Genomic DNA, 26,424 nt, shown 5'->3' with positions numbered 1-26,424 from the left:
AATTAGAAGCAATTCTTTTAAACAATGAATCATTTTGAGAAATTTCACAGCAAACAGGAATACAACATAATTACTTATGTACTTCAAAAGTCGAATTATGTAATTACTCCTAAAATATAAAATTTTACAATACTTCTGAAATCACCAACTAATTTTTTTCACACATGCACACACCCTTTCCACTAGTGGTTCGCATCATCTAGTTTTAGAACCCCTAATTCATAAAAAAATACTTAGAAATAAAATATGGAGTTACATATTGATCACAAGCTTCTCGTTGTTATCTGAATCTTTATTTTCGAATTAGGTAATATTATCTGAAATTTTCCATTATTACCAGTTATTTGCCTTTCTATCTGTTTTTAAGATACATAAGTAATAATGGCTTTCGTTTGCCAGAGCACTCCTGATCTAGTTTCATCAAAATCTACAGAACTTTTATCTCATACTTCCTTATCGTTTATATGTGACCACGTGATGATAAAAGGAACTTTGTTCTCAAACATCAGTAAGATCCAGCAGTTTTTTTCAAGCACGATTGAAAAACTTGTTTAACATCTACATATCGAGCAAAAAACAGGAAATCGTTTTCACAAGATCCCAGGCGTACCTTAATGTACTACCATGAGAGTGACGCTCTGCTTCTTTCTGAAACTTTATTTGTCAAAAAATTTCGGATACGCCAATTGTGAAAATACTTTTTAAAGTAACTGAATTTGATTTGCGAATTGTGAAACAGAACATCTGGTATCACAATGGGAACAGTTATCATTGAATTAGATAAAGGCAAGATTTGACAGAGTCTGAATTTTGTTATTACAAAGGTAGTACTAAAAAATTTTAGTTTAAACATTTTCTGATATCTTTTGAATACTTTCCCCTTTTCATCTTTCTTTACACATACAAAATTAACTACAAAAAATTCAAATATTGTATTTGATGATAATCTTTTTTCTTATTTTCCCTTCATATTTTCTATTTCAATTTTGGATTGCGTATTAAAAGAAAATGTTAACTTAAAAGCATGTTAAAAGTAGCATTTTGTTTTAGTTGTTAATAAATTTGAATAATTTCAGAAGTAGCTTCAGTGTCTACTAAAATTCATGAGAAATTAAGCTAATTTTATTGTTTAACCTGTTTTGATAAATCATTATTGTACTTTACAGTAAAATTTTAAAAAAAAAATTGCAAACTTACAAAATGCAAAAATATTAGTTTATTAAAGACAAATATTTCAATAAATATTGTGTTGCATTTAAATATAGAATTTTTGTCATTGCTTATAATGAAAAGATCTTTTTGTTAGGATTTCACTATGTTTAAGACCTGTTTACGTGCTTTAAAAATCTTTGGGATGACTTTAGAAACTGACAGTTCGTCAAAAACTGTCTATCATGAATAAAAAAACATTTCCTTGCATTCAGACGTGAAAACAAATGAACTGCTTTTCAGTATCTTGTTAATAAAGTACATTTGACATTTTCGAGGTTAATATTGTAAAACTTTATGCACCTTCAAAAGATTTCATAAGCCATGTTACTTGGAACATTTCTTTTGCATTGAAACTAACAGCAATAACTGCATACTAACTGCGTGGAACAATGGCAATGCATGCTCTAGGTACACTTGGAGCTATAATTCTAGCCGCCATTTTGTTTTCTGTGCCTTTAGTACTGAAGTACCATGTTTACAAACCAGAAATGAAACGAGTAATAACAGGAGATGTGGAAGTCGTCGAAGGCCCCTTTTCCACTGTCTGGTGCCAAGAAGTTGAGTTGCAATCAGATTCAAATTACAAATCTTTCTTATATGAATCTGATCCTGAAGTTAACGAGGAGGTTTCAGAAAGGATGATAGCTACACAAAGAATTATTTTACCAAACAAAGCTCAAAAATACCTCAGATTTCATCTGCTTCAAGGTTCAAAAGTGAATATGTCATCCTGTTCTCGCTTGTCTGGAGCTGGAGTTTCGGTTGTCAAGGGATATCATGAGCTTCAAAATTGTCTTAAAGAACACAGGTAATGAATTTGTTTTAAATTATCTTTCATTACATTTACTTTTTCTTTCCCTACTGCATGCACTACTACTGCAGCAATGAAAACGAAGTAGTCTGTGATGCATCAAAATATATGTATTTCTCAAATTAATTCATGCAGTTTTCATTCTGCATTTTAGAATATTTTCTTTAAAATTTCAGTACTGTTCAAAAATATTTGTCCAAATGATGAATATTTCAAAACTTGTGCCTAAAGTCTAAATATTTATTTAATTGAATTTAACTTATTCTTTGGTTACTCCTGTTCCACGCAGATGTTAATTATCAAATCGTAGAAGATTAAACCAAATTAAATTGTAGATGCAATCCTGCGCTCTTAGCCAGATAAAATTAGTAAATTTATTGTGAAGAAGTGATATAAGTCATAGCAACAACATCAAACCAAACAAAAATTTTTACTAAGATGTCAAAATGCAGACTGTAGCTTTAAATATTTGCTGCAAATGGCAGAGACTATATGAAAAATTGAATCTTAATAATAAAAACTCTTAAACGTTCGTCACTTTTCATAGAGATTGTTAATTTAACAATTGTTAAGATTTAAACTAACTAACCGCTAATAGACACCTTGTCAGACTGCTTTGTTAACCAATAAATTCATAAGTAACAGCACAGCCTGAGCTTTTTCACACAAAATCCTCTTACAGAGAAATTTTCGGAATAACTATTTGAACAATCCACTTCCGGATGCCCATTAAACTATTAAAGGAATTTAAGTAACAAGAAAAGAATTTTTACATACAGGAGGGCTATCTTCCTAAAAGGATCGGAGCCTTTTAGGAATCCTTCCTAAAAGGATTCCTAAAAGGATTGATGATTGTAAATTTTCATCTCAGCAACTGATAGATATAAGCCAGGCATTACCTTTCCGTTCCATTTATTAAAAAACTAGATTTCGTGGTGGTACAGCATAAAATATGTTGTTATAAAATGTCGAAATCTTAAATATGAGAAAAGGAAAAAACGCAGACTTCCGATAAAGATGTCCTTTACACAGAAAATTCTCTTAGGTTGGTTAATATATATTCCTTGCATCAAATTGTATGCAATAAAATTGTTTCATTGGACATATTTTTTAATTATTTAAATAAGGTAAATTAAACTTTTTTAGAGGACAAGTTTTTTAGAGTAACTCAGAGAAAAAATTATTTAAAAATTAATTATTTAAGTATTTATTAAATTCTTTCTTATCACTACATTTTTCTCTATTTCACCATCCAATTCGACATTCTCCAATTTCGGTCTTTCCCGGTAACATATATGTAGCTAAAATGGCAAAAATAAAAATCTATCTCTTAAATTAGTAAATCCTATAAAATTAGACAAAGCCACTGCTTGTCTTCTGTTTGGCGTATATTTTAACAATACTTTAAACAATATTTTATATTATACGCTTTTTAGATTTCAATGACAACAGGTACAAATCCCGCATCATCAGGAGGAGAAATTCAGTGATCTTTGGTCTTTGCTTTGCCGCTGGTGCACAACTTCTAAGAATCTTAACGAGTAAATTAAAAATTTTGCCCTAAGGCCAATTGCGTTAATTTTAGAGAAAATGGTCACATACTCGAAGGCGAAGGTCTTACGGTGACAAAGTCAGGCGGTGCCGCCCAACCGGTATAGTGGTTAGCGTCGCTGACTGCCGTGACGAAGAGCCCGGGTTCGAATTCCGGAGAACGCATGGATGTTTGTAAATGTATACTGTCCGTGCGATATGAGGGCACTCTAAACATAGATGGTGAGCTGAGGTTGATGGTAGCGGAAGAGGGTTGGGAGACCCTCGGACCCGCACCCACCCCCGGAGTGCTCTTCACCAAAATTGGGGACTGAACTGAGTTAAATCGCACTGTCACCTGTAAGGTGCTCAATTGTTGCCAGCGACAGGCGTAAACTTAGGCTCATTGCCCCGAGGAATTTCGTGGGCTTGGGCTGACTATAGGTCAGTCAAGTGAGCATTAGCAACAACAACAAGAACAACAATTCAGGCGGTCGATGTAGAGATGCAAGAAAGTTCCAAGGCAAATACATTTTAAAGCATTTTTGTAACGACAATTTTAGTAAGCAATTAATTTTCCTTGAAAGCAGTTCGTAAAATGGCATTTCCAATTGGCATGTCTTTTTCTTTCAGACATGAAGAAGCATGTAGTGTACTAACTGGCGTAATGGCGAATTCATTATCTTCTTGAAAGAGTAAAAAATAGCAATTTATTCTGCGATTTTTCTTCAGTTCACCTTCACAACAAAGAAGGAAGCTATATGTATACCAAAAGCAAAAAGAAAAAGAAACGAGGAAACGAGAAGGTAGCGCCATCTCTCCAATAAAATAGTAACGAAAAGGGGGAAATTAAGTTGATAGCATTTTAAAAATGTTAGGAAGAACTGGATTGGAATTAAAGTCATTAGCTAAATAAAATAAATCTTTGTGAATGTCAAAAGCTTCCAAGAAATTCATTTCACCAACTGAAGAAGTTTTTTGGCTAATTCTTGCAGACCTAAATTGCGAGTCAAAACTGTGATTACATTTCTAAACGCTGTTTGTTTGAGCCGATATATCTCAAACTCCATTGGCAAGCTATGCTGTAATGTTCTCCAGGAATTAAAATTAGAAACGGGATCTTAAAGAACCGAATAATTTTTTTTTTTTTTTTTTTTTTTTCATAGGTAAGAAAATGACTTCCAAACTGAGCTTCTGGAGAATTTAGTGCAATTTTGTAACTAATAGAAGAATTAAATGGAAGAATAACAAGGTTGTTAATGTTATTTCTTCTAACAGTGGAATTATAAGGTATTTCTCCCGCCTACTTAGAATGCCTTCGTGGTGTAGTGGTGAGCACTCTCAGCGCGTATTCGGGAGATCCGTGGTTCGAGTCCCCGGCGAGGATGGTGCTTATTTTTCTGCTTAAAAATATCATAATGGCTTTACAGTAGCCCTCGAACCATAAATGACGGTGTAGTTTCACCTCTTGTAGTTTAAGAGTATATATTCCATTTTGTCTTGCGTTTTGCTATTATTTCCGTTTCTTTTCATATTTTGCTTTTATTCACATATTTGTTTATAAACTGATATTCTTTCTATTTTTATGTTTACTCATTTTTTATAATTTGAAATTGACTCTGAATGAGGAAGGTTTACATTATTAAATACTTTCTTTTTGCTTAATTAAGCCAATTTAAATATATATACAGGATAATTAATTAGAAAACTCGAATAATAAAAATTACTAATTATCTCTTATAAGAATGCATATAGAGCTGCGGTTTATGGAGACTAATAATAAGACTAATAGTGAGCATGAAAAAACATAATGTTCGATATTTCGATAGTAATACAATAGCTATTTATAATCAAGTCGTAAAAAGAGTAAAATGATAAAATGGTAAACTAGGGGGGAGGGAGAGTGGTAATAATATAACATTAGAAATAATAATGCTCCTCAATCTAAAATAAGCAAATTATCATGTATGTCCAAAAACTTAAGCCACAAAGAAAAATTAATCAAGTAAATCATATTAAATCTCACTGTTAATATTGGAAAACAGCAGTGGAATACTAGTGGTACATCATTAAAATAAAAATAAATATTTGATTATTTATTTCATTGATAATAGATGCTATCTGGTAAGTTAAATAAAAATAGCTTTCTCTCAGGTTTTTAAAACCAAATCTTTGAAATTTTATTTTTTAAAAGTGGTTATTTTATTCTGGAATTTATAAAGTAAAAACGCAAATGAATTCTTGTCATTTAAAATTTCTTTGCAGCTTCAGGCTTCTAAACATAGACCTTATTCTTTACTAGGATTTATTTAGAAACGGATGAGGACATCAGTGGTGAGGACAGTCAGTCTGAATCTGAATCCGACGATGTGACATCTTCTATTTCTAGCAGTCAGGGAGCAGTGACAAACGATTCGGATCGACCGTATTTTTGCAAGAACTCCTTGCACCATGTTCAACTTCCATCAACGTATAAGTGTAATTCTAAGTACTATGAGACATACAGAAAATTCACACTTTTTCACAACATCGAAGAAACTGATTATTATTATTACATATTTTCTTCTCATACTTATTTAGATATTCTTCCCAATGATTTCTCCATAGAATTCGTGATCGACAGAACTCACTACGCATATGAAACTAGTATCAGCAACTGCTCGAGAGACAGTCAGTGTCGTCTTGCCATGCCACTTGCTTCACAGCGAAGGATTGTTGTGCAAATGGAGGGTTTCAATGGAACTCTCAAAGATAAAGAGCTCAAAATTATTTGCAAACCAAGAGAGTTATTGTTCTGTATATTTTACGCCGGTTTCTTAATAGTAATATTTTTGTGTGCCTTTCAGTAAAATAAAATTTATTTTATATTCTTGTGTGATATTTAATTCAAAAAATTAATAATATAGGATTATTTGGAAGTTTATGAAATATTTTTAAATAACAGATAAACTAAGTAACGGGAACTAAATTTTATCATTTAATTATTTTACTGAAGGATTATTAAGCTCATTAACTTGTTCATATATTTTACATTGTTCAATATATCCTCCCTTAATATATAAGACAGATACCTATACATTACTCGTAGGATTTATTTGGACATACTGGAAAGCTGGCTGGTTCAACAGTTCAACGTTTGCTTCTTTCAACAAGATATTTTCCTAGTTCATTACCACTTAGATCATTATTAAGGTAATTTGTGAAACTATTTCAGTCAAAACTTATTACAAAAGCAAAGATCATTAGGGAGAGTATCTCAATCACAATCTATCGCTGAGGTGGATAAGGCAAAGTCAGGATGCATTGATGCATTAAGCCATCATGTCTCCACAGAATAGGTGAAGTCTACAAAAATGACTATGTGGCCATCCAAGCCTTAGGTTAGGTTAGGTTAGGTTATTTAATTACGGCAAAGCCTCGAGGGCTATCTGCCTAAGGGGAGGGATGTCTTCGTGGAGTATTTTCTAAGGGAAACTGGCTCGTATACACGTTTCACATGGGGAAAACCACGAAAACACCCATGCAGCCAGCCCGTTCGCGGGATTCGAATCTCGGACTGAACTACCAGTGTTCAACGACTTTACCGCTCGGCCGCTGGTGGGACCCTAGTCTTAGGATTGAGCTCAAGAATAATTTTCTTATGTGAATTTGTCAATGATTCTGTCTTTAGGCCTCTATTTCGCATGAATGTTTAGGAGCTTTAAAGCCCTATCACTAATATTGTAGCGTGGCAATACAAACAAGAGTGGTTGAATGAAACGATAAATTGTGTAGATATTCATCGTTTCAGTCGTCGTTTCAGCAAACATGTATAGATTGAGTATTTATGAAACGTATTTAAAAACGTTTGGTAAGTTTGCCTGTATTTCAGAATAAGAAAATTTAGAATCAGTTGCGTAGTTTAAATAGTACACATTTTTAGAAGTTTTCCCACATGTGGATAATCCTATATTTTTACCGCCTTCTTCTTACAGAAATATGTACTACAAATTTAATTTCATTTTAAAAAATAAAAAAGGTGCTTTGAATGAGGAGTTATGTAAAAAAAAGTTTCAAAGTTTCAAGTTTCTGAAAGAAGCATACTGTGACACATCAGTTTTTTTAACATCATATAGCAACTGCGAGAGCTTACCGCTTTCACTTACCATCCTCATCTCTGCTTCTACTAAGAACCAAACTTTGGTTTCTACTAAACCAAAGTCTGAATGAATACCCAATTTCATTTTCTTGCCCTAAAACATTTTACAAACCTAACAGTTTTATGTTATCTTCAACTTGTAATTTACAGATTATAATTTACTGCTACTTGCAATTAGGAAAGTAATGTATGGGTTCATAGTATGCACTTACATTAGCAAGTAATAAATTAACATACAGAGGACCATTCCCACTTGTTTAATCAGACATAGTGTAGACGCTGAAAGCAAGAATATTTTGCAGTTGGGTTAGGCAGTCTTGTAAGAAGTTTCTCCTTTTTTACCACGTGCCTTCGTGGCGCAACTGAAAAGCACATCCAATCAACAGTCGGCAATCCCGGAGTTCGAACGCTGGTGAGGGCATAGTTGGCTTTTCCTGTTTTCTGCTTCCAAAAAACCTAATTACTCTAGATTCTTGCCCATCCGATTGTCAGAAGTCATCAAGATAATGTTTTTCATCCTAAAAAAATAACCTGATAGCATTCCGTGTATATTTATTCACTTTCAAATGAAATGAACGACTTCTAATATTGTCTTTTCAAAGGAATTAATATCTTCTTTTCCAGGCACTTTTCTGTTTAGCTAGCTTGATGCTGGCACGCTTTGTCATCTATAAACAGAAAATGAGTCCCTGCTGCTTTCCTGAAAAATACCAAATATAATATTTCAAATTCGGCATTTCCAGCTGTTAGAATTTTCCTGTGTCGGCTATTACAATTTTTTTCTTTGACGCTATGGTAAAAGTGTAATGAATCAAGATTTATGTATGATCTATAGTGTATGATCCATGTATACCAGCCGTGGCCAACCTTTTCGAGGAAGAGTGGCCACTACCTGAAAAACAAAAGTTGCGCGTACCACTTCCATCATTTCCAACATATTAAAAAGATGAAAAAATGTTATCTATAGGCTGATAAGCAAAGAGCAAGAGCAAAGAGCACATTAAGTAACTCTGAGTAGAAGACATTTAAAAAATAATATAATAAATCAAACAAACGTTCAAACGAGAGTTTTATTATTAATAAACATTTTTAAATGTTTAGTCAGTTAGGTTATGTATAAAATAAAAATGAATAATTTGAAACATTTAATTCTAAATAACTATTAAACAGTCAGTACTTAATTAACGTGGTTTTTGAATATGTAGTTTTTTTTTAACCAAGTCGTCTACATTAAGATTTGTTCTTGATGATGCTAACACAATTAGGTGTTTTAAGTGCATATAAATTATATGTTCATAACAGAAAACATTTGTTCACAAACATTTGTTGATCCAAACCTAGAACAACAGTGTGACGGACTGTCGCTATAGTGAAATAAACATAAACTATAATCAAAGAGTTATTATATTTATTCTAGTGTGTTTATGTGTGTATCTATCGAAGGAGTTGATAAAGATGATAGATACTGTCCCGTGAATACAGATACTAATCCAGTGAAGCATCCTAGAGAGGCTCATGAATCAAAATACATGATCATTTCTTGAGGAATAGTTATGAATGCGATTTCTTCCATTTTTATCATTTTCAGAAGAGGAAGCTATAAAAAACAGAGAAAAAAAGTAAAAAATGAAATAAAGTACTGTTTATTGTATTAAAGATTTTTCTGTATTATTTACTGTCGCATCCAAAGCTATACAAAGTAAGCTTGCTCTTTTACCAATACACCTTTCGTCCACCTTACGAAACTTGAAATTTCCTGTGAAACCGTTTGCAAACCGAAATAGCATAAAGTTAGGAAGTTATTATCATTTATTAATACGACCAAAAACTTTGAGTATTTCTAGAATTTCAAAGAAAAGTTCAAAATAAAATTTTAAATGCTTAGTCAGAATGCCTAGCTGTGTTAAAAAAAGTAAGGGAAAATACTAATTTATCTGTCACCTTGTTTTCCCACTTTCTTTCCAGAAATAACAAATTTATAACCATACACATGAAAGGTCTAGTTCAGCAGATTTAATATCTGCTTGATGAATATTCGCCCAAAAGAATTTTCTTCCAAAGAATACTCCCAAATCAGAGGAAATATTTGTGGATAAGATAAAAACTATCGTTGTATGCATATCCCATCAAATTTTATTTTATTTGCAGTTCTTATAACGAAACTGTAAATGTGAACAAATATATATAAAAATCAAAATGGTATTTTGAAAATATCTTATAATCTTCAGCAAAAGTACAAAGTTCTTAATAATCTAACACTAGTCCCAACAGATGAATAGATTGCACTATTTCGCGGCAAAATCCTGAGAAATCGGTAGATATTCTACGTAATTTATAGATACTATTAGGTTTTTTTGGGGGGAAGCAAGAGACGTGAAAATGAACTTTGCCGTCACCGAGATTGGAACCACTAATCTTCTAGCAGTCCTAAGCACTCCTAGAAGATTAATACTAGAGATATCCACTAATCTGAAGTGCTAATCACTTATGCCATGAAAATATATACAAGAAAACGCGAATATATATACAAGAAATACATAAGCCATGAAAATATATACAAGAAAATTCCTTACAAATTAAAAAATTTCGAACACTTGCTTTAAAAATGCCGTGCCTCTCACCATTTTTTAGAAATAAATTTCTTTTTTTTTTTCAAGATGGAATGGTATTTTTAAGCAGAAAACGCACTATTGTCGATCTGAAGATTGTATCATAAATCAACAACTAAGTTATAGAATTATCATAAAATACAGTAACCGTAAGAAATAAAATAACAAGTTTTAGCAGCTTTGAGCGAAAATATTACGATCATGATTCCAAGAACTGATAATTAAACTTAAGCTCTCAGAAAATTCGAGTGCTTTTATTAACTCATCCAAAATAAATTTTAAAATTTTGTTTCCTAATTTATATTAATTCCCTTTTGTATCTGCAATTTATGCTGTAAGTACAAAAGGGACTGCCTGCAAATTCGATTGTTACTTAAAAATATAGCCTTCTTAAATCATGAGTGGAATCCTTTTATTAATCAAAACTCTATGACGTTATTGAAATTTTCTATAATCATTCAAAATTCTGATTTTCTAAACATGTACGTGTTATATCAGCGATTTACTGTAATTATGTAGAAAAGAAGAGCGTGTTGCTAAATACCTGGTCAACCTATTTAATCACGGATAATCACAAATATTATTGGAAACCCTCTATTTTGAATAATTCTACACAGTAGTATTTACTCAGTTCCTTATTTTCCTGGAAGATAGAAGATGTCTGAAGTCTTATTAGCTATAAAAGGGTTTTTGTAAAAATGTAAAAAGCGTATGAGCGAAAGCTGCTGCTGTAGCAACTGCAGTGATAAAATCAAACCACTGGCTGGTATAGTATGCGCAGATTGTATAGTGGTTAGTAATGCCGATTGCCTTATCGATGGGCCCAGTTTGAATCCCAGAGAAGACATAGATCTTTGTAAGCGAATCGTGTCTATGCGGCAAGGGAACATCCAAAATACACGGTAATTCGATATTAGTTGATTGCAAGTGCTCAGTTGTACTTTCATATAATATAGTCATTTCTTCCATCAAAGTCCGTTCGAGAAGTTGGTGGTAGAGGAAGGACGCCGCGTGGAGTGTTCTCTCCCATAACTGGGGTAGAACTGCATAGTTAGTGCGGTAGGACTATACCTGTACAACAATAGTGTATTTCTGGTACTCCCGCTTCTACCCGTACCTCTACTTATAAATTCAAAGTCTTCACTCCTGTTCTCTGTTCTAAGTATATTGTAACGAATACTGCTACATATTTTTGTGCAGCGATTGGCATTTTGTTATCCGTGCTGCTTACTTTTATAATATTTATTATTTGATTAGGGCAGTTTCAAGGCATTTTGCAGCCCGGTGCAGTCTTTATGGTCCTAAATTTGCTGCCCGGTGCCTCCCTATTTTCTAAAAATTTTGGCGCTCTTAATTTCTCCTTATTAGTGCGTCCCTCAAATTCTACAAATTTTGCTATTCTTAAATTTAATTACTCGGTATTTGTCTAAATTTGAAATTTTTTTTTCTGTGCCTAAATGGCCGTTGCAACCCTCGCAACCGGCTGTACTGGCTCTGAGGACGGAAGTGCATTTGATTTGTCTCCACGGTTCAGAAAACGAGGCTGTTTCCGATCAAAATTACTAGAATACAGCTAAGCAAAATCGTACTATCACAATTGATCTTCAACGTCTATGACAATTGTCTGGTCCAGATGCATTCATCCATCAATATTCATTAAGCCTAGCCATGTGGCTGACCTTCTGTTTGGGTTTAATAATTCATTAAACATTATCTCATTAAAACAATAATGCTGATGCAAAACTAACACTATTATTTTCATTTGGCAATATTAAAAGATTTTGTTGCATATTTGAGTCTTCATTTAAGGAATAGGCGAATTGCTCATATGTATGTTATATATGTATAATGCTTAAAATGATACTTTTTGAAGGAATTGTTTTTCACCTTTCTGCTTTGTATGTAATTTAGTGACACTAAAGAGGCATTTTTAAATAGTATTTGAAAATCGGGTACTATTCGGTTTTGAGGGCCGTAAAAAATCGCCAAACTATTCTTGATGCCAGTGCTGCCAAAAATAACTGCGGCAACCCTAACGCAAGAAAGAAAGTATAATAGTAAATAATTATCTAAGATTGATGTTTTAATTTAGATGCAAAGTTAATTTCATATAATACTTTTTATTATTATAATTTATATAAAAAAGGCTAAACATGACTGAATGGATGCCTGTATCGCTATTTCTCTACCGAGTTATCGCTAAAGCATAATTCCATCTCGTTGGTTGTTCAAACATAATTCTCTATAACGAATGATGTCTTTTCTTTGAAAAAATTATCGGTAAAGTGCAGAATCTCCTACTCATTTGTTTGCCGCTTTTTACAAAGGTAAAAACAATTGGATTTTTGTCAATTTTCTGTCACTTTTTAAGTGAAAATAGGTCGAAGTGCACATAGGAAAAGTCAAAGGTGTGCGCAGGGCCATTTTTGTGCAATTTTGGGATTTTTTTTTTTTTTTTTTTGAAGTGAAAGCAGGTTGATATGTACATGGATACCGAGTATGTGCAATTCTTTAAAACGCGTCAAGCAGTTTGGGTGATTCTGCCATTTTATGCAAAATTCTATTGCAGACTTTTCGTCATGGACAATTCCCATATTGTTAAATCCATAGGTTAAAAAAGGATTTAAAATCAAAAAATATTTTAAAATTAAACTAGTATTTCAATGGCGTCTTAAGAAATATAGAAGTATATATACTTACGCAATTTGAAATCAGCGCGTATGCTAGATTTGGCGCGCTGTTAAATGGGCGCGTTTGTTAGATTTGGCGCTTTTGAGCATACATTTTTGCTGCATTTTTTTACGGTCCTCAAAACGGAATAGTACTAAAAATAGTTTTATATTGATGAATTTGTGAAATAAAGCTTTTTTTTTTCGTAAAATAAGTAAAGTAAGTACTACAGCGTACTAATGAAAATACTAAGTTTTTTTTTTAAATTGCTTTAAATTAAAATCATATAAAAACTTCTATGTAAATGCAGAATTGAGTGTATTTAAATTTCTTTCTATTTCAGGTGTCATGTTTCCTTATTACTTTTTTTTTTTGTTTTATTTATATTTATTAGCTCACAAGGGCTATTAGTCCCGAAACACAGTTTTGCATTTTTCCACTTTTCGTTTGAGTCTATTGCCATTCGGCAAACGTGAGATATTATTCCTTCAAATTTAATCTATCCATTATTAATTAACAAGCTAAATAATTTGAAAGCAATGCATTCAATTCGTAAGAATGATATTTTTATAATTTTAATCTGACTGATTAAAATCAAAATACATTAAATTCATGATATATCTAATTTAAAACATTAAATATTTTTTTTATAATTACATTATATATTTTTTCATTTTTTAAACATACAGATATATAATTCACGTTAGTTTAAATATATATTCATCTAATAAGCTATAAAATTCTCCATTCTACTTGGGGCCTATCAATAGTCTCTACTGATAACGAGCTTTAAAAGAGCGCTTTTGGACATCCGTTAAAATCTTAAATTTATTTTTAATTTCATTTTTCACTTTTATTTTTAATCAATAATGGGGATTCGAAAATGTTGTCCCATCAGAAATTCCAAAACTTGTAATTGTGAATAAATTCTCATTTATCTCACCGTTCTTTCCGCCAGTGTTGTTCTAAAATCAATCATGAGTCACAGACTAGATTACAATCTATGCTTGTGGCACAAACATTTATTACACTTTATTTTACAGGAAGAAACTTGAAGGCTTCAGCGACTAATTACATTATCGTCAAAATAATCACAGCTATCGGTTATAGTAAAAGACAGGAAGTTAGTTGCTCAGCGATAAAGGCTTCTATCGTAACAGTACTTTCTTAGCCTTTGTATGTATTTTTGCCTGACGGCAAGAGTGGCTTATCCTTCCATCTTTGATTTTGGTCATGCAAACTCGAAATCTAACATAAAGGAAAAGGAAAACATTAATAAACGTGTTACAATAAATAAAATTAAAATGGGAAGTAAACTAAACAATCAGTGAGTTTGACAAATAATTGCCTCTCAAAATACTCTGATACGATAGATACGATAAGTCAATAACGATACGTAAGTCAATAACGATTCACTAAACCTCCAAGTTGTGTGATAAAAAACATTTATTACACCGTAAGTACATCGAAACTCAATATGTACATCTTTAAATATCACAAAAAGAAAAAGATGCTTTTTTATATCTCAAAAAACAAAGCACAACTTAAACGAAAAAAAGAAAAGAACAGAATTAGCAAAATTTTGCTCTTGCCAGAACCTCACTAGTAAAAATCGAACAGTTACAAATTCGTGAAAATGAAATTCAGCATGCATCATTCAAAAGTAAAAATAAAATATAAACAAAATAATAACTTACGTTTGCAACTATTTGAAAGATACAGTTTTTCACAGAATTCATAAGTTCAGTCTATAATGAGTCTGCTAATGAGTCCTAACGAGTCTGCTCTTTCCAGTAACTTGCTGACTAGATCTCATATCGGAGTGTCTTCTTGACAGCTCGGGCATTAGTACTTGGGGGAAGCTTCGAGTCATCAGGGAATCTCTTCGAAATTGTTCGAGGAGGTATATTAGTTCCAAGAGAAGCACATTTTGTTCGGATGTTGCCACATTCCTCAGTAGATAGGATATAGTCTTTGTATTATGCGTATCAAAAATCCGCTCTCAGTCTTAGTTTTAGGCACCATAACTAATCCATCTTCATCGGGATATACTCCCACTATTCTAGCCAAAGGCCAACTGATTCTTCTTTGTTACCATGTTCTTTCAGATCAATATCCCCTACAACAATTTTCTTATTCTTTTTGGTCATTCCTTTGGAACTGTTTAATTGTCCTACGTATTCGACTCTGAATCTGCTACGTAAATCTCTCTTCATCCTTAGCCAACATCAATGTCTTCTTTCTAAATTTACGTTTCTAGTTTATTTAGATCCGAAAGTCCAGTTCCGTAATTCCTTGCAAAAACATACTAGGAGTCAAGGAAACCAAGTCATCAACATCTTCGGAGATGGTATTTAAGGGTCAATATTACAGATATCCATGTAGAGTCCTTCAAAATCTAAGGCTGCTCGTCCCAATACTCTTCTAAAAATTGCCTTGTGCAGCCTATTAATTGTTCCCATCAGCCAACTCACCATGGTGCTGCCGGAGGACTGAATCTCCATGTTATATTCTTTGTAACAGCTTCACTACGAATTTTTGCATTCGCAAGATTAGCAAATAAGTTTGAAGCACCAGAAAAAATCATGCCTCGATTCACTGTACATCTTCTCGCAATTAATCTTCTCAACGTTTTCAAAAATGCTTTTGTTGACAATAATGTTAATGACTCCAGGAGCACTGTTCTGTCAACTGCACAAGTTTACAGCACGATCTATCATTTCCACCTTGTCTCAAACATAATGGACCAGCTATTTATATGTTAAAAGCGATTATCTCAAACTTAAAAAAATATGAAATCGGATTATAACTTTTTGGATGCCAAAACTCCAAAGTCAAAAGCAATAATAAATCTTGGACGTAGAAAATCCCGCCACCCAACGGTAAGAATGACTCAAATGGGTACTAAAAATGATACACATGATATCTATATATTTTTTAATAATGTGACAGTCATTTCTTATTTTTGCATCTCATTTAAAATATTATGTCTTAGTATTAATTATAGCTTTTTTTTTATTTCGATAAAAGGTCCACTGAAAAAAAATCATAAAAAATATACATGGTGATTGATCAAATAGACCAGGATGATTTCACGTTCATTTTAGACTTCTCAAGGAGTAAATTACATCTGATGCCATTCTGATTCCTTTACTCACAAAACTATTTATTTAAAATTAGGGTTTGAATAACTTTATGAATAAAATTTGTTTTAAATTAAACAAATATGATTATTGCCTGATATACAAGCAGACTTATTAACATTCTCTTAAATAAGTTCGGAAAGATTTATACGTGTTTATTATGATTTACACTCGGTGGCAACATTAATCAATGTTTAATAACATGGAGTGAAGGATAAGGAAAATATTTCCAAATTTAAGTCAAGTATATAAATCTAAACCTTTGTTTTCGTGATGCTATTTGATATACTTTAAAATTTATATTACATTATCTAGCAGTTATTGACGACCTAATTTAAATTCTAGGTAAGAGATTTATAATTTATTTTTGCTTTGTATATATGTCTCATAATCTTAAGTAATGTGCAATAATATCTAGAATTAATATCTCTTATGCTTATCGAAAGAACTTGTTACAAACAGTATTTATTTAGAAATTAGTTCCACTAATCACCCTCGAATTAAACGAAAAACAATTTATATAGAACAAAATGTCACATTTAAAACATCGAGCGTGTATTACATTTATGCACTTGAGAAATTGCATCTAAACCTACTAAAGTGGCAAAACTACTTTAAAGTGGAAAGCCTAGCGCTGAAAAGTTGTTACTTTACGAAAGTGCCCACTATTTGATCGAATAAAATTAAATAAAATTCTTTTTTTCGTTTTGTAAGCCTGAAATACTATGCATACACTAAATTGAATTTATTAAAATGAATGCCATTAATAAACGAAATAAAATCAGTATTGGGAAAAAATTAAATCTAGAACAGCGTTTGTCAAACTTTTCCCAAGTGGGAACCACTTTCATAAATTAGAATGTTCTGCGGGCAATGTTATTCTTGTACCTTTCAAAATAAAATTTTTAGCCTATGTTATTACCAATATTCTTATATTTTAAAAATAGAATTAATCAATATTAATTTAAATTTTATCGGTATTATTCAATTAATTAATAGAAGAAAAGTTGTATTTGTTTTTAATAATTCAAGGTTATTAGAATTTGGAAAAATTTTAGCTTGTAAACTAAAACTTCAGTACTCACGTTAATGATATGAATGAGTATGCCGATTGGACTGGATGAACATGCCGAATGGAAAATTTTAGCTTGTAAAAAACTAAAACTTCAATACTCGCATTAATGAGATGAATGAGCTTGCCGATTCTTGCACACCTGTTTTATGTTTGAATTTTGCTGATAAGCCTAAGTTTGAGATTTGCACATGCATCAAGTCAGTTCCAACCATTCCTTTTTATCCGAATTAGCGATGAAAACTCTTTCTTACACAGATGCGCAGGAACAAAATGAATTATAATTTTTAGAGCACCGTTCTATAGTTCAGTATATTCTGTTTTCACTGGTAATGAGCTTCAGAAATTAACCATATTGTTTATAATTTCATTTTAAGCTCGATATTATTACATAGTTAAATTAATTTTCATTCAAGGACAATCTGTTATTTTCAAAATCACAATGGAAAACATGAATTCATGAAAATTTGGTACTGTTCTGTTATCAAAAGCGGATTCAGAAGTGAATGCATGTACGTATGTATGGATGGATGGATGTGTTCATGTATTCAGGTGTTAATGTACATACGTATGTATGTGTATGTATACACACACATATAAACACATACATGCATATACACGTGCATATATAAGATACATTTCTGAGTCCGATCCAGATAACAGAAGAGTACCTAAAATGTTGCACATTTTGTAATATTTACACGCTTTTGTTAAACTGAACCAGGTTTTACAATACTTTAAACTGTACCAAGTTTTACGGTTTGCATCTAATATAAAACACACCTGAAAAAATATTTTCCAGTAAATAATGCACTTGCCATAAATTGAGTTTTAAAAACTTCAGTGCATTAATAAACCATCAGAGTTTTAGAAATAAATGCATTCAAGTGCAAAATTTTGTAACATGAAATTCGTTTACAAAATACTACTTGCAACATAATAAATCATATGCTTGAGTTTTCTTTAAAATGTAGAGTTGCGCGCCTCCAACTTGCACGCAACCAAGAGGTGACTGTTGAAACTGGAAAATAGACAGAGTCTTGCTAAGGGTTTAAGTCCCTTTTTATTCAACTTAAGAAATTACAATTGCGTGCTCTTGATGCTCACAAACTACGCCGACCCGGCGGTAAAATAAAAATAAGAACCTGAAAAGAAAATAATAACAAGACTCTAACTACGAGGCTCTCTAAAAGTAACTACCCTCACCGCGTTTTACAATACCGCTGCTAATTCAGCAAACTTTGAATATCACGTTGAACGATTAACAATTCTCCGAGGCAAGCACACAGGCCGAAACGCGGGGTTCTTCAATTTCTGGCTAACTACCTCCGCGCTTGTGAAGTAAGAACAGCACACCTCGAACTCGTTTCCATTCTATTTAACTCAGAAAATAGATTCCGCTGATAATTTGAATCCTTGCGCGTTCTACTAAAATTTACATACTCTGGCATTGGCAGTTCCAGGGGAAAGTAAGGCTTGACAGGAAAGATAGTTTAAACTTAAAATAAATGTTAGTTAAAATAAATATAAACCCTACAAAAATATTATTATTATTACTATTAGTTTTTATTTAAAATATTATTATTTATAGTTGTACTTCAGTTATTTCTCCGGGGCCACCAGCAGCCGAGCGGTAAACTCGCTGAACACTGGTAGTTCGGTCCGAGGTTCGAATCCCGCGAACGGGCTGGCTGCATGGGCGTTTTCGTGATTTTCCCTATGTGTAACGTGTATACGAGACAATTTCCCTTAAAAATTCCTCCACGAAGGCATCCCTTCCCTTACGCAGATAGCCCTAGTGTGCTTTGCCATAATTAAATAAATCAAACCAATCAGTTGTTTTTCCATTTCTTTTATTAGTTCATTACATCTGGATAGTTATTTATTATACATCTAGTTATGTTAGGTTATTTGAATATAGCAAAGTAACTAGGGCTATCTGCTAAGAGAAGGGATGCCTTCGTGGAGGACTTTCTAAAGCGATTGGCAAATATTCATGTTTCACATGGGGAGAACTATAGAAACAAACCATGCAGCCAGCCCTTTCGCCTGGGATTGAATCCAAGCCGAGTCGAAATACCATCATTTAACGGTCTTAACGACTCCGACACTGGTGGGGCCATTGTAAATCTGGATAGTTATTTAAATGACAAGATTTCCCTCTTTTGAGGATCTCTAAAATTTCTCCATTTCATTACTAATATTTTGTAAGTATGAGTAAATATAGACGTAAGAAAGCTTTTTTTCAGAACTATAAATTCCGTATTTTAAGTTTTTTCTTCATCCTAACAAACTCTAATAACATTTCGTGCAGTATATGTCCAAACTTTAGTGTCCATGCCTTTAAATCATTCGCACAAGCTTAGTTTACATCAGAATGTTTTGTTTAGGAGTTTCACAACTACAAAACGCATTTACAATATGTTTTTACTTTTGCAGCTGCTCGAAAATTAGTACGTTTTTGCTGTTCACAGATTTTTAATTATCCGAAACTTTGTCCTCAGGTCCTGAGGATAAAGTTTCAGGTAATTAAAATCCACATCTTAACCGCAGGGCCTTTTACGAATGTTATATATATATTTTTTAATTATGGTTATTCTTTTTCAAACATAGCTTCTTATATTGCTCAGGGTCTTCAGGTTTCTTATTTCAACAAGAGAAAACATAATATTTCCCCAGCGAAACAAGGTTCAATAATATGGTAAAATTCAGTTAAAGAATACTCAGTACTTCAGGGTATCAGTATTGGCCTAGTGCGTATTGTCTAAAAATACATTTATGATTGCCATGAAGCGTTCTTTTGACTCTGGATTTCACAAAGCCTGTGATAATGCTATCCTCGTTTCATAGTATTTCCCCCATTTGGAAAGCTGATAATCATAGCAAAGGAAGGTACACTGCGAGAAAAAAACTATCTCCCATTCTGCTGGGTCGATTGACGAAATTCAAATTGCGTTTTTCATGTCTCGAAAGCGCGATTTAGGATATATATTAGTTTTATATATAGCATTGTTCTTATATAGGTATTTTGACACAAAATAGGACTTTTTCTAAAATTACATGCCAATTTTTTTTCGTATTTCGATTGTACAACTCATATTATGCCTAAATATTAAATTTTGTAAAATTTGGTGCGAAATTTACGGAGAAATTCAAAAATTCCTCTTGGCGCATTTTTTTCGGTTTCTGCCAAGAATAATTCACTTGCCGAACTTCTTTACTTATAACAACCTATTTTCCTTTTTATCATTGTACACGAAAGGAAAAAATATCATCGTTTATACTTTTAAATAATTTTAACAAACTGAGTAAACCACATTTGGCGTTATTATCACTTATAACATGTATGCCAAATTTCAAAACGCGCCAGTATGTAAATTTATGTATATCTTATAAAAACTTTTGAATCAAAAACTCTAATTTTTTTCAGGTGTGCCTAGAAATACATCTACTTTAAGACGATGTGCAAAATTTTATAGGTTATAATAAAAAAACGTTTTCGATATCTCGCCAAATTACCGAGATACCTATTTACCCAATGTTAAATGGATTTGCTCCTGTATTCTTAATTTTCCGGCATAACTTGTCTCTCTAGACTTTTTTATGTTACATTACACCGAAATATACAACAGTTTCACATATAACTCACTGAAATCATCTATCTATGTAAAATATTCGTAACAATATGTTAGAGCCTATCTAGGACCTACTCCAAGATGGGCGATTCTGGTAGCCGCTTTAAATGGATATCAACCAGGTTTTTTTCTGAAGAGTTATCATTGTGAAGAAACAAGCGTAAAGTTCTAATGTACTATGTAGTCAAGCATAGCGGCCGGGAAGGCGATTTTTGAACACCCCCACTGAAATCTAAGTTTTTTAAAATGTGTGTGGGGGGGGTGTTGTGTAATTTGAAGAAAAAGGCTAGAGGGCGCTGTTGCTCGCTTAGTTGTGGAGAATAAAGTTTGTTCATGTTGAAGGCGGCGGCCTAAGAATACGCTCTGTATATAATAATTAAAATATTATTAAAACGCAAAAGTGTTAAAATTAGTAAACCCACTGAACCACCATCATCTGATTTGGAGATGCACATAATTATTAGATGGTGCATCGGCGTAAGGAATTAAGGCTTTGTGAAGATTTTTGGGTGTTCGATCCAAGTGTTTCGATTTCAATGGATATTTCATATTCAAGGGCCAATGGAATTCCAAATAAAGGTAGGGAAATCTTAAATTAATTATTTAGTGATTATTTGTAGTACATTAGTAAGTATTTATTATTGCTGTCGTGGGTGTATTTAAATTAAATAAAATGGAAGAGAAGTTAGATAGATTGAAACGTAAACGTTCCACATTGAGATCGTCTGTTACTAGGTTAATTAAAGTGATTGAAGATAAATTAAAAATTGAAGGGGAGGAAAATTCGATTAAAGAATTACGAGAATTGTTTGAATTATTAACCGAAAAGAAAAATAATTTGAGAACGCTTGGTGATGAAATACTAGAGTTAATTGATGTTAACTTAATTGAAGAAGATTGTAGTATAAGCGAAGAATACAATGACAAATGTATAATTGCTTGTAGTCAAATTAAGCAGTTTCTAGGTGCGATTACCGTAGTACCGCCAGCGAGGAATCCCCAAAGTTCTGATTTAAACCAGTCTAGTGGTAATGGAATTTTGCATGTAAGTTCCAGTTCTAGTGGGAGTAGTACGCTGAAATTACCAAAATTAATGATTGATAAATTTTGGGGAGACCCCAAACAATGGAATGAATTTTGGAATAGTTTCGAAAATTCGATACATAAAAACGAAACTCTTTCAAAAATACAAAAATTTGTATACTTAAAAACATTCTTAACGGGACAAGCTTCGAATGTTGTGTCAGGCTTTGAGTTAACAGAAAGTAATTATGATAGTTGTGTAGCATTACTAAAGGACAGATATGGTCGAAAAGACCTGATCATTAATTCATTCATGAATAAAATTCTCAATTTAGAAGCCGTTAAAAATTCTGCTAACGTAAAGGCTTTACGTAAGTTATATGACGAATTAGAAGTTTCGATTCGTAATTTGGAAACTTTAGAAGTAACTTCTGGCTCATATGGACATTTATTAATTCCAATATTATTAAAATTAATTCCGGACGATTTAGTTTTGGAATTTAATCGGCAAAGAGGATCGAAAGATAAAGTTGAAGTTTCGGAATTAACACAATTTATTAAAACGGAAATAGAATGCAGGGAAGTTTCAAATCTAGTATTAAGCGAAAGGAAAAATCCTGTGCCTCCGCGAGTCGATCAATCAAAATATGAAACTAGAAAATATGTAAAAAATACACCCACGGCTGCATTTCATACTGCAGTTAACCGAAAATGCATCTTTTGTGATAATTTGCACGAGTCATTTAAATGCGAAGTGAATGTTTCTGATAAATTAAAGAAACTAAGATCCGAAAACCGCTGCTTTTCTTGTTTTAAAAAATTCCATACTTCAAAAAGGTGCAGAAATAAAACTAAATGTAATAAATGTGGCGGTATGTATCACAATGAATCGATTTGTACTAATAAATCCCTTGTAAACAAAAAGTCGGAACAAGGTTATTCCAAAAATGAAACTGAATCTCTGACTTTGAATTCTGAGGAAAGAAATAAAGTTCAAAACTTAAAATTGATTGCTTCTGTTCCTCAATGTGATAATAATGATGACTGTAATGCCAGGGAAATATTATTACAAACTTGTACAGTTTATGCTTGTTCTAAGTATAAATCAAAATTAACTAGATTAATTCTTGATCAAGGCAGTCACAGATCCTTTATAACGAAAAAATTGGCCGACCATTTAAAACTTACTCCAATCCGTTATGAAAGACTTTCTGTTTATTCATTTGGTGCGACAAAGGCAATGAATCATTCCTATCCGGTCGTTGAAATCGAAATTCAGAATTGGAAACAAAATAATAAAATAAAAATTGAATGTTTGATCTCGGATGTTATTTCCTCGGCGTCCATCAGTGTGCCTAGTAAACAAATTACAGACTTCATGGAGCATATGGGGTTGCAGATCGCCGATTGCGCAAGAAAAAATAACATAGATGTTGAGATATTAATTGGCGGGGATGAATTCTGGAATGTAGTTTATTCTGAAAGAATTAAAATATCTGAAGGGTTGTACGCAGTCAGTTCTGTGTTTGGTTGGGTTGCCGCAGGAATCGAGAAAAATAAAACAAACAAAAATTTTTCTGAAAATTTAGCGGTAATGACAAACACTGTTGTGTTGAAAGATTTAAAAGGTTTTTGGGAATTAGAACATATGGGAATTAATGATTCTGATGATTATTCCAATATTGACTGCGAAATAGTAGACCAGTTTGAAAGAAATTTGCAGTTTAAAAACGGAAGATATGAGGTAGCTAAGAAACGATTCGCAAACCTTCACAATAAACTAAGTAAAACTCCGGAGATTTTTCAGGAATATAAAAATATAATTGAGAACCAGATATTAGAAGGAATTGTGGAGGAATGTCCGAATAATGATACAAATTTGGGATATTTTATGCCTCACCGAGCAGTGATACGACCTAGTGAAACTACTAAGGTAAGAATTGTGTACGATGCTAGCTCAAGGACAGAGGACAGGAATTCGTTAAATGACTGCCTTGAATCGGGACCTAATCTAAATCCAAATATATTAGACATTATGTTAAATTTTCGTAAGTTAAAGATAGCGTTTTGTGGAGAAGTTGAAAAAGCCTTTTTGATGATAGGAATTGCTGAAGGTGATAGAAAATTTTTAAAATTTCTTTGGTTTAATGAAAATAATGACTCCTTTAAGATTATGCAAATGTGTCGCGTAGCTTTCGGCTTGACTATATCTCCTTTCATTTTGGCCGCCACTATAAAATATCACATTCGAAAATATAAAGATAAAATGCCGGACAGTTTCCAAATGTTAAATTCTTCTGTCTATGTCGATGACCTATATTTTGGAGCAGGAACGGTTGAAGATGCATATCGGTTATCTGTAGATGCGGTTAATATATTTAAGGATGCTGGGATGAATTTCAGAAAATTAAGAACTAATTCTAAAGCATTAAACGATTTATGGGTCTCAGATGGGATTAAGGAATCAGACAACAAATTAACTAGTGAATCGAATTTCTTAGGCATGATTTGGAATTCCATTGAAGACGATATAAAGTTAAATTTAAAAAATTTAATTGACTTTTCTACTGGAAACGATTTTGCTACAAAAGGAAACTTTTGCAAAGCATCGCCCAAATATACGATCCATTTGGATTTATTGCACCCTTTGTTATTCGGGCAAAAATTATTATGCAAGAAATCTGGTGTTCCGGTTCTGACTGGGATGAGGTCCTTCCTGCAGAGATTAAGGAAAAATTCAACATTTGGCGGGAGGAACTTAATGATTTAACTGAAATATCGATACAGAGAAATTTCTTTGATGATGATCCAATGAATATAAGCCTTCACCTATTTTCGGACGCTAGTCCTAAAGCATATGGGGCCATCTCATATTTCAGATATTGTACGAGTGATTCTAAAATTAAAACTTCCTTTATCATGTCGAAATGCAGAGTTGCACCTTTAAGAGCAATCACGCTTCCTCGTTTAGAGTTAATGGGAGCACTCATGGCTGCTCGAATGTATAAATACTTGAAAAAATTGTTTGGTGATTTAATTGAGAATGTTTATTTTTGGAGTGATTCCGAAATCGCCATTACTTGGATTAAAGGTTCGCCAAATAATTGGAAACCATTTATCGCCAATCGTGTTACAGAAATACAGAGTATATGCAACAAAAAATTGTGGAACCACTGCGAAGGAAAACAAAATCCTTCCGATTTACTAACTCGAGGAATTAGTGCTCAGTCACTAATTAAGAATGATCTGTGGTGGCATGGGCCACACTGGTTACGTTTTTCTATTGAAAACTTTCTAAAACAAAAGAAATTAAAACCAAATTCAGAATCGTTGGAGTTAAGAAAAAGTATTATTTTGACTGCACCTGTAATTAACAATGAATCCCCAATTTTGCATATAGAAAAATTCAGTTCTTTAGGAAAATTACTTCGAATTACTGCCTATGTATTTAGATTTATTGGGAGGCTTCGGAAAAGGTCTACAGGGAATGGACCTTTAAGTGCTTTTGAGATTAAAGCAGCTGAACATTATTGGATAAAAATTACGCAACGAGAATCCTATCAAGCGGAAATAATTAAGTTATCAAATAAAAAATCAATTCTCGATTCTTCCATCTACTCCCTTAATCCAAGGCTTGATGAGGAGGGAATTCTTCGGTTGAAAGGTCGCATTCAATTTGCAGACTGTCACGAGAATTTAAAACATCCTATTCTATTACCCTCAAAATGCAAGTTTACCGAGTTGATCATCATGGACTCGCATGAAAGGGTATTCCATGCTGGAGTTAATTCAACACTAACTCAGATCAGAGACAAATATTGAATCATTAAGGGAAGACAGCGTGTTAAGACTATCATCAGAAAATGTGTGATATGCAAACGATATAGTGCACGTCCTGGGGTACAGGATATCGCTCCACTTCCTCCAGACAGAATCCAAGAGTCGCCTCCATTTGCTGTGACCGGGTGGACTTCGCCGGTCCATTTTTTACGAAAGACAGGCAAGGTAAAGTTTACATGCTGTTGTTAACGTGTGCGGTCACTCGTGCCTTACATATAGAGATAGTAACTGATCTCAGCACTGAAAGTTTTTTGCTAGCCTTCCGAAGATTTTTAGCTCGCCGAGGACTGTGTACCACCGTGTACTCCGATAATGCCAAGACTTTTAAAAGAGCTGATAAAGAACTAAAACATATTTTTAAAACTTTGAGTGATTCATCTGTGAAAGAATTATTTTCTGCTAGAGGCATAAATTGGAAATTTATTATTGAGAGGGGTCCATGGTGGGGAGGGTTTTGGGAGCGTATGGTATGAACCATAAAATCCAGCTTGCGAAAAATTATTGGTCGAGCATCCCTTACTGTGAAAGAGCTTGAAATCCAGGCAATGATTAATTGTAGACCAATTACCTACGTGTTTACCGATCCCAATGAACCTTCTCCACTAACGCCCTCTCAATTTCTGGTTGGTAGACGATTACTATCTCTGCCCTGCTAATCAATTAACATCCCAGAAATCTCTGGACAATAGGGCAAATTTTGGAATTAATGCCAGGCAGAGATGGTGAAATAAGATCTTGCAT

The 26,424-nt window shown here is 32.9% G+C and overlaps 2 protein-coding genes across 2 annotated transcripts in view; both read left to right on the top strand.

The window, feature by feature from the left end:
• The first annotated feature begins 513 nt into the window (after positions 1-513).
• LOC118188520 (uncharacterized) lies at positions 514-6,424 on the top strand. Its single transcript, XM_035358958.2, has 2 exons — positions 514-2,020; positions 5,856-6,424. Exons 1-2 carry the CDS (start codon positions 1,602-1,604, stop codon positions 6,400-6,402), a joined length of 966 nt encoding a protein of 321 aa, XP_035214849.1. The 5' UTR covers positions 514-1,601; the 3' UTR covers positions 6,403-6,424.
• A 9,907-nt stretch (positions 6,425-16,331) lies between these two features.
• LOC118188519 (uncharacterized) overlaps positions 16,332-26,424 on the top strand; it is a 49,582-nt gene continuing 39,489 nt past the window's right edge. The window contains exon 1 of the mRNA XM_035358955.2: positions 16,332-16,458. The gene's annotated coding sequence lies outside the window, so the exon portion shown is untranslated. The remainder of the gene's footprint in view (positions 16,459-26,424) is intronic.

This window comes from Stegodyphus dumicola, chromosome 4 (genome assembly GCF_044657685.1).
Source record: "Stegodyphus dumicola isolate Sdum_Otavi_A_Nest chromosome 4, ASM4465768v1".
NCBI lineage: Eukaryota > Metazoa > Arthropoda > Arachnida > Araneae > Eresidae > Stegodyphus > Stegodyphus dumicola.
The sequence above is the reverse complement of the archived record's forward strand: the minus strand, read 5'-3'. Positions and strand labels throughout refer to the sequence as shown.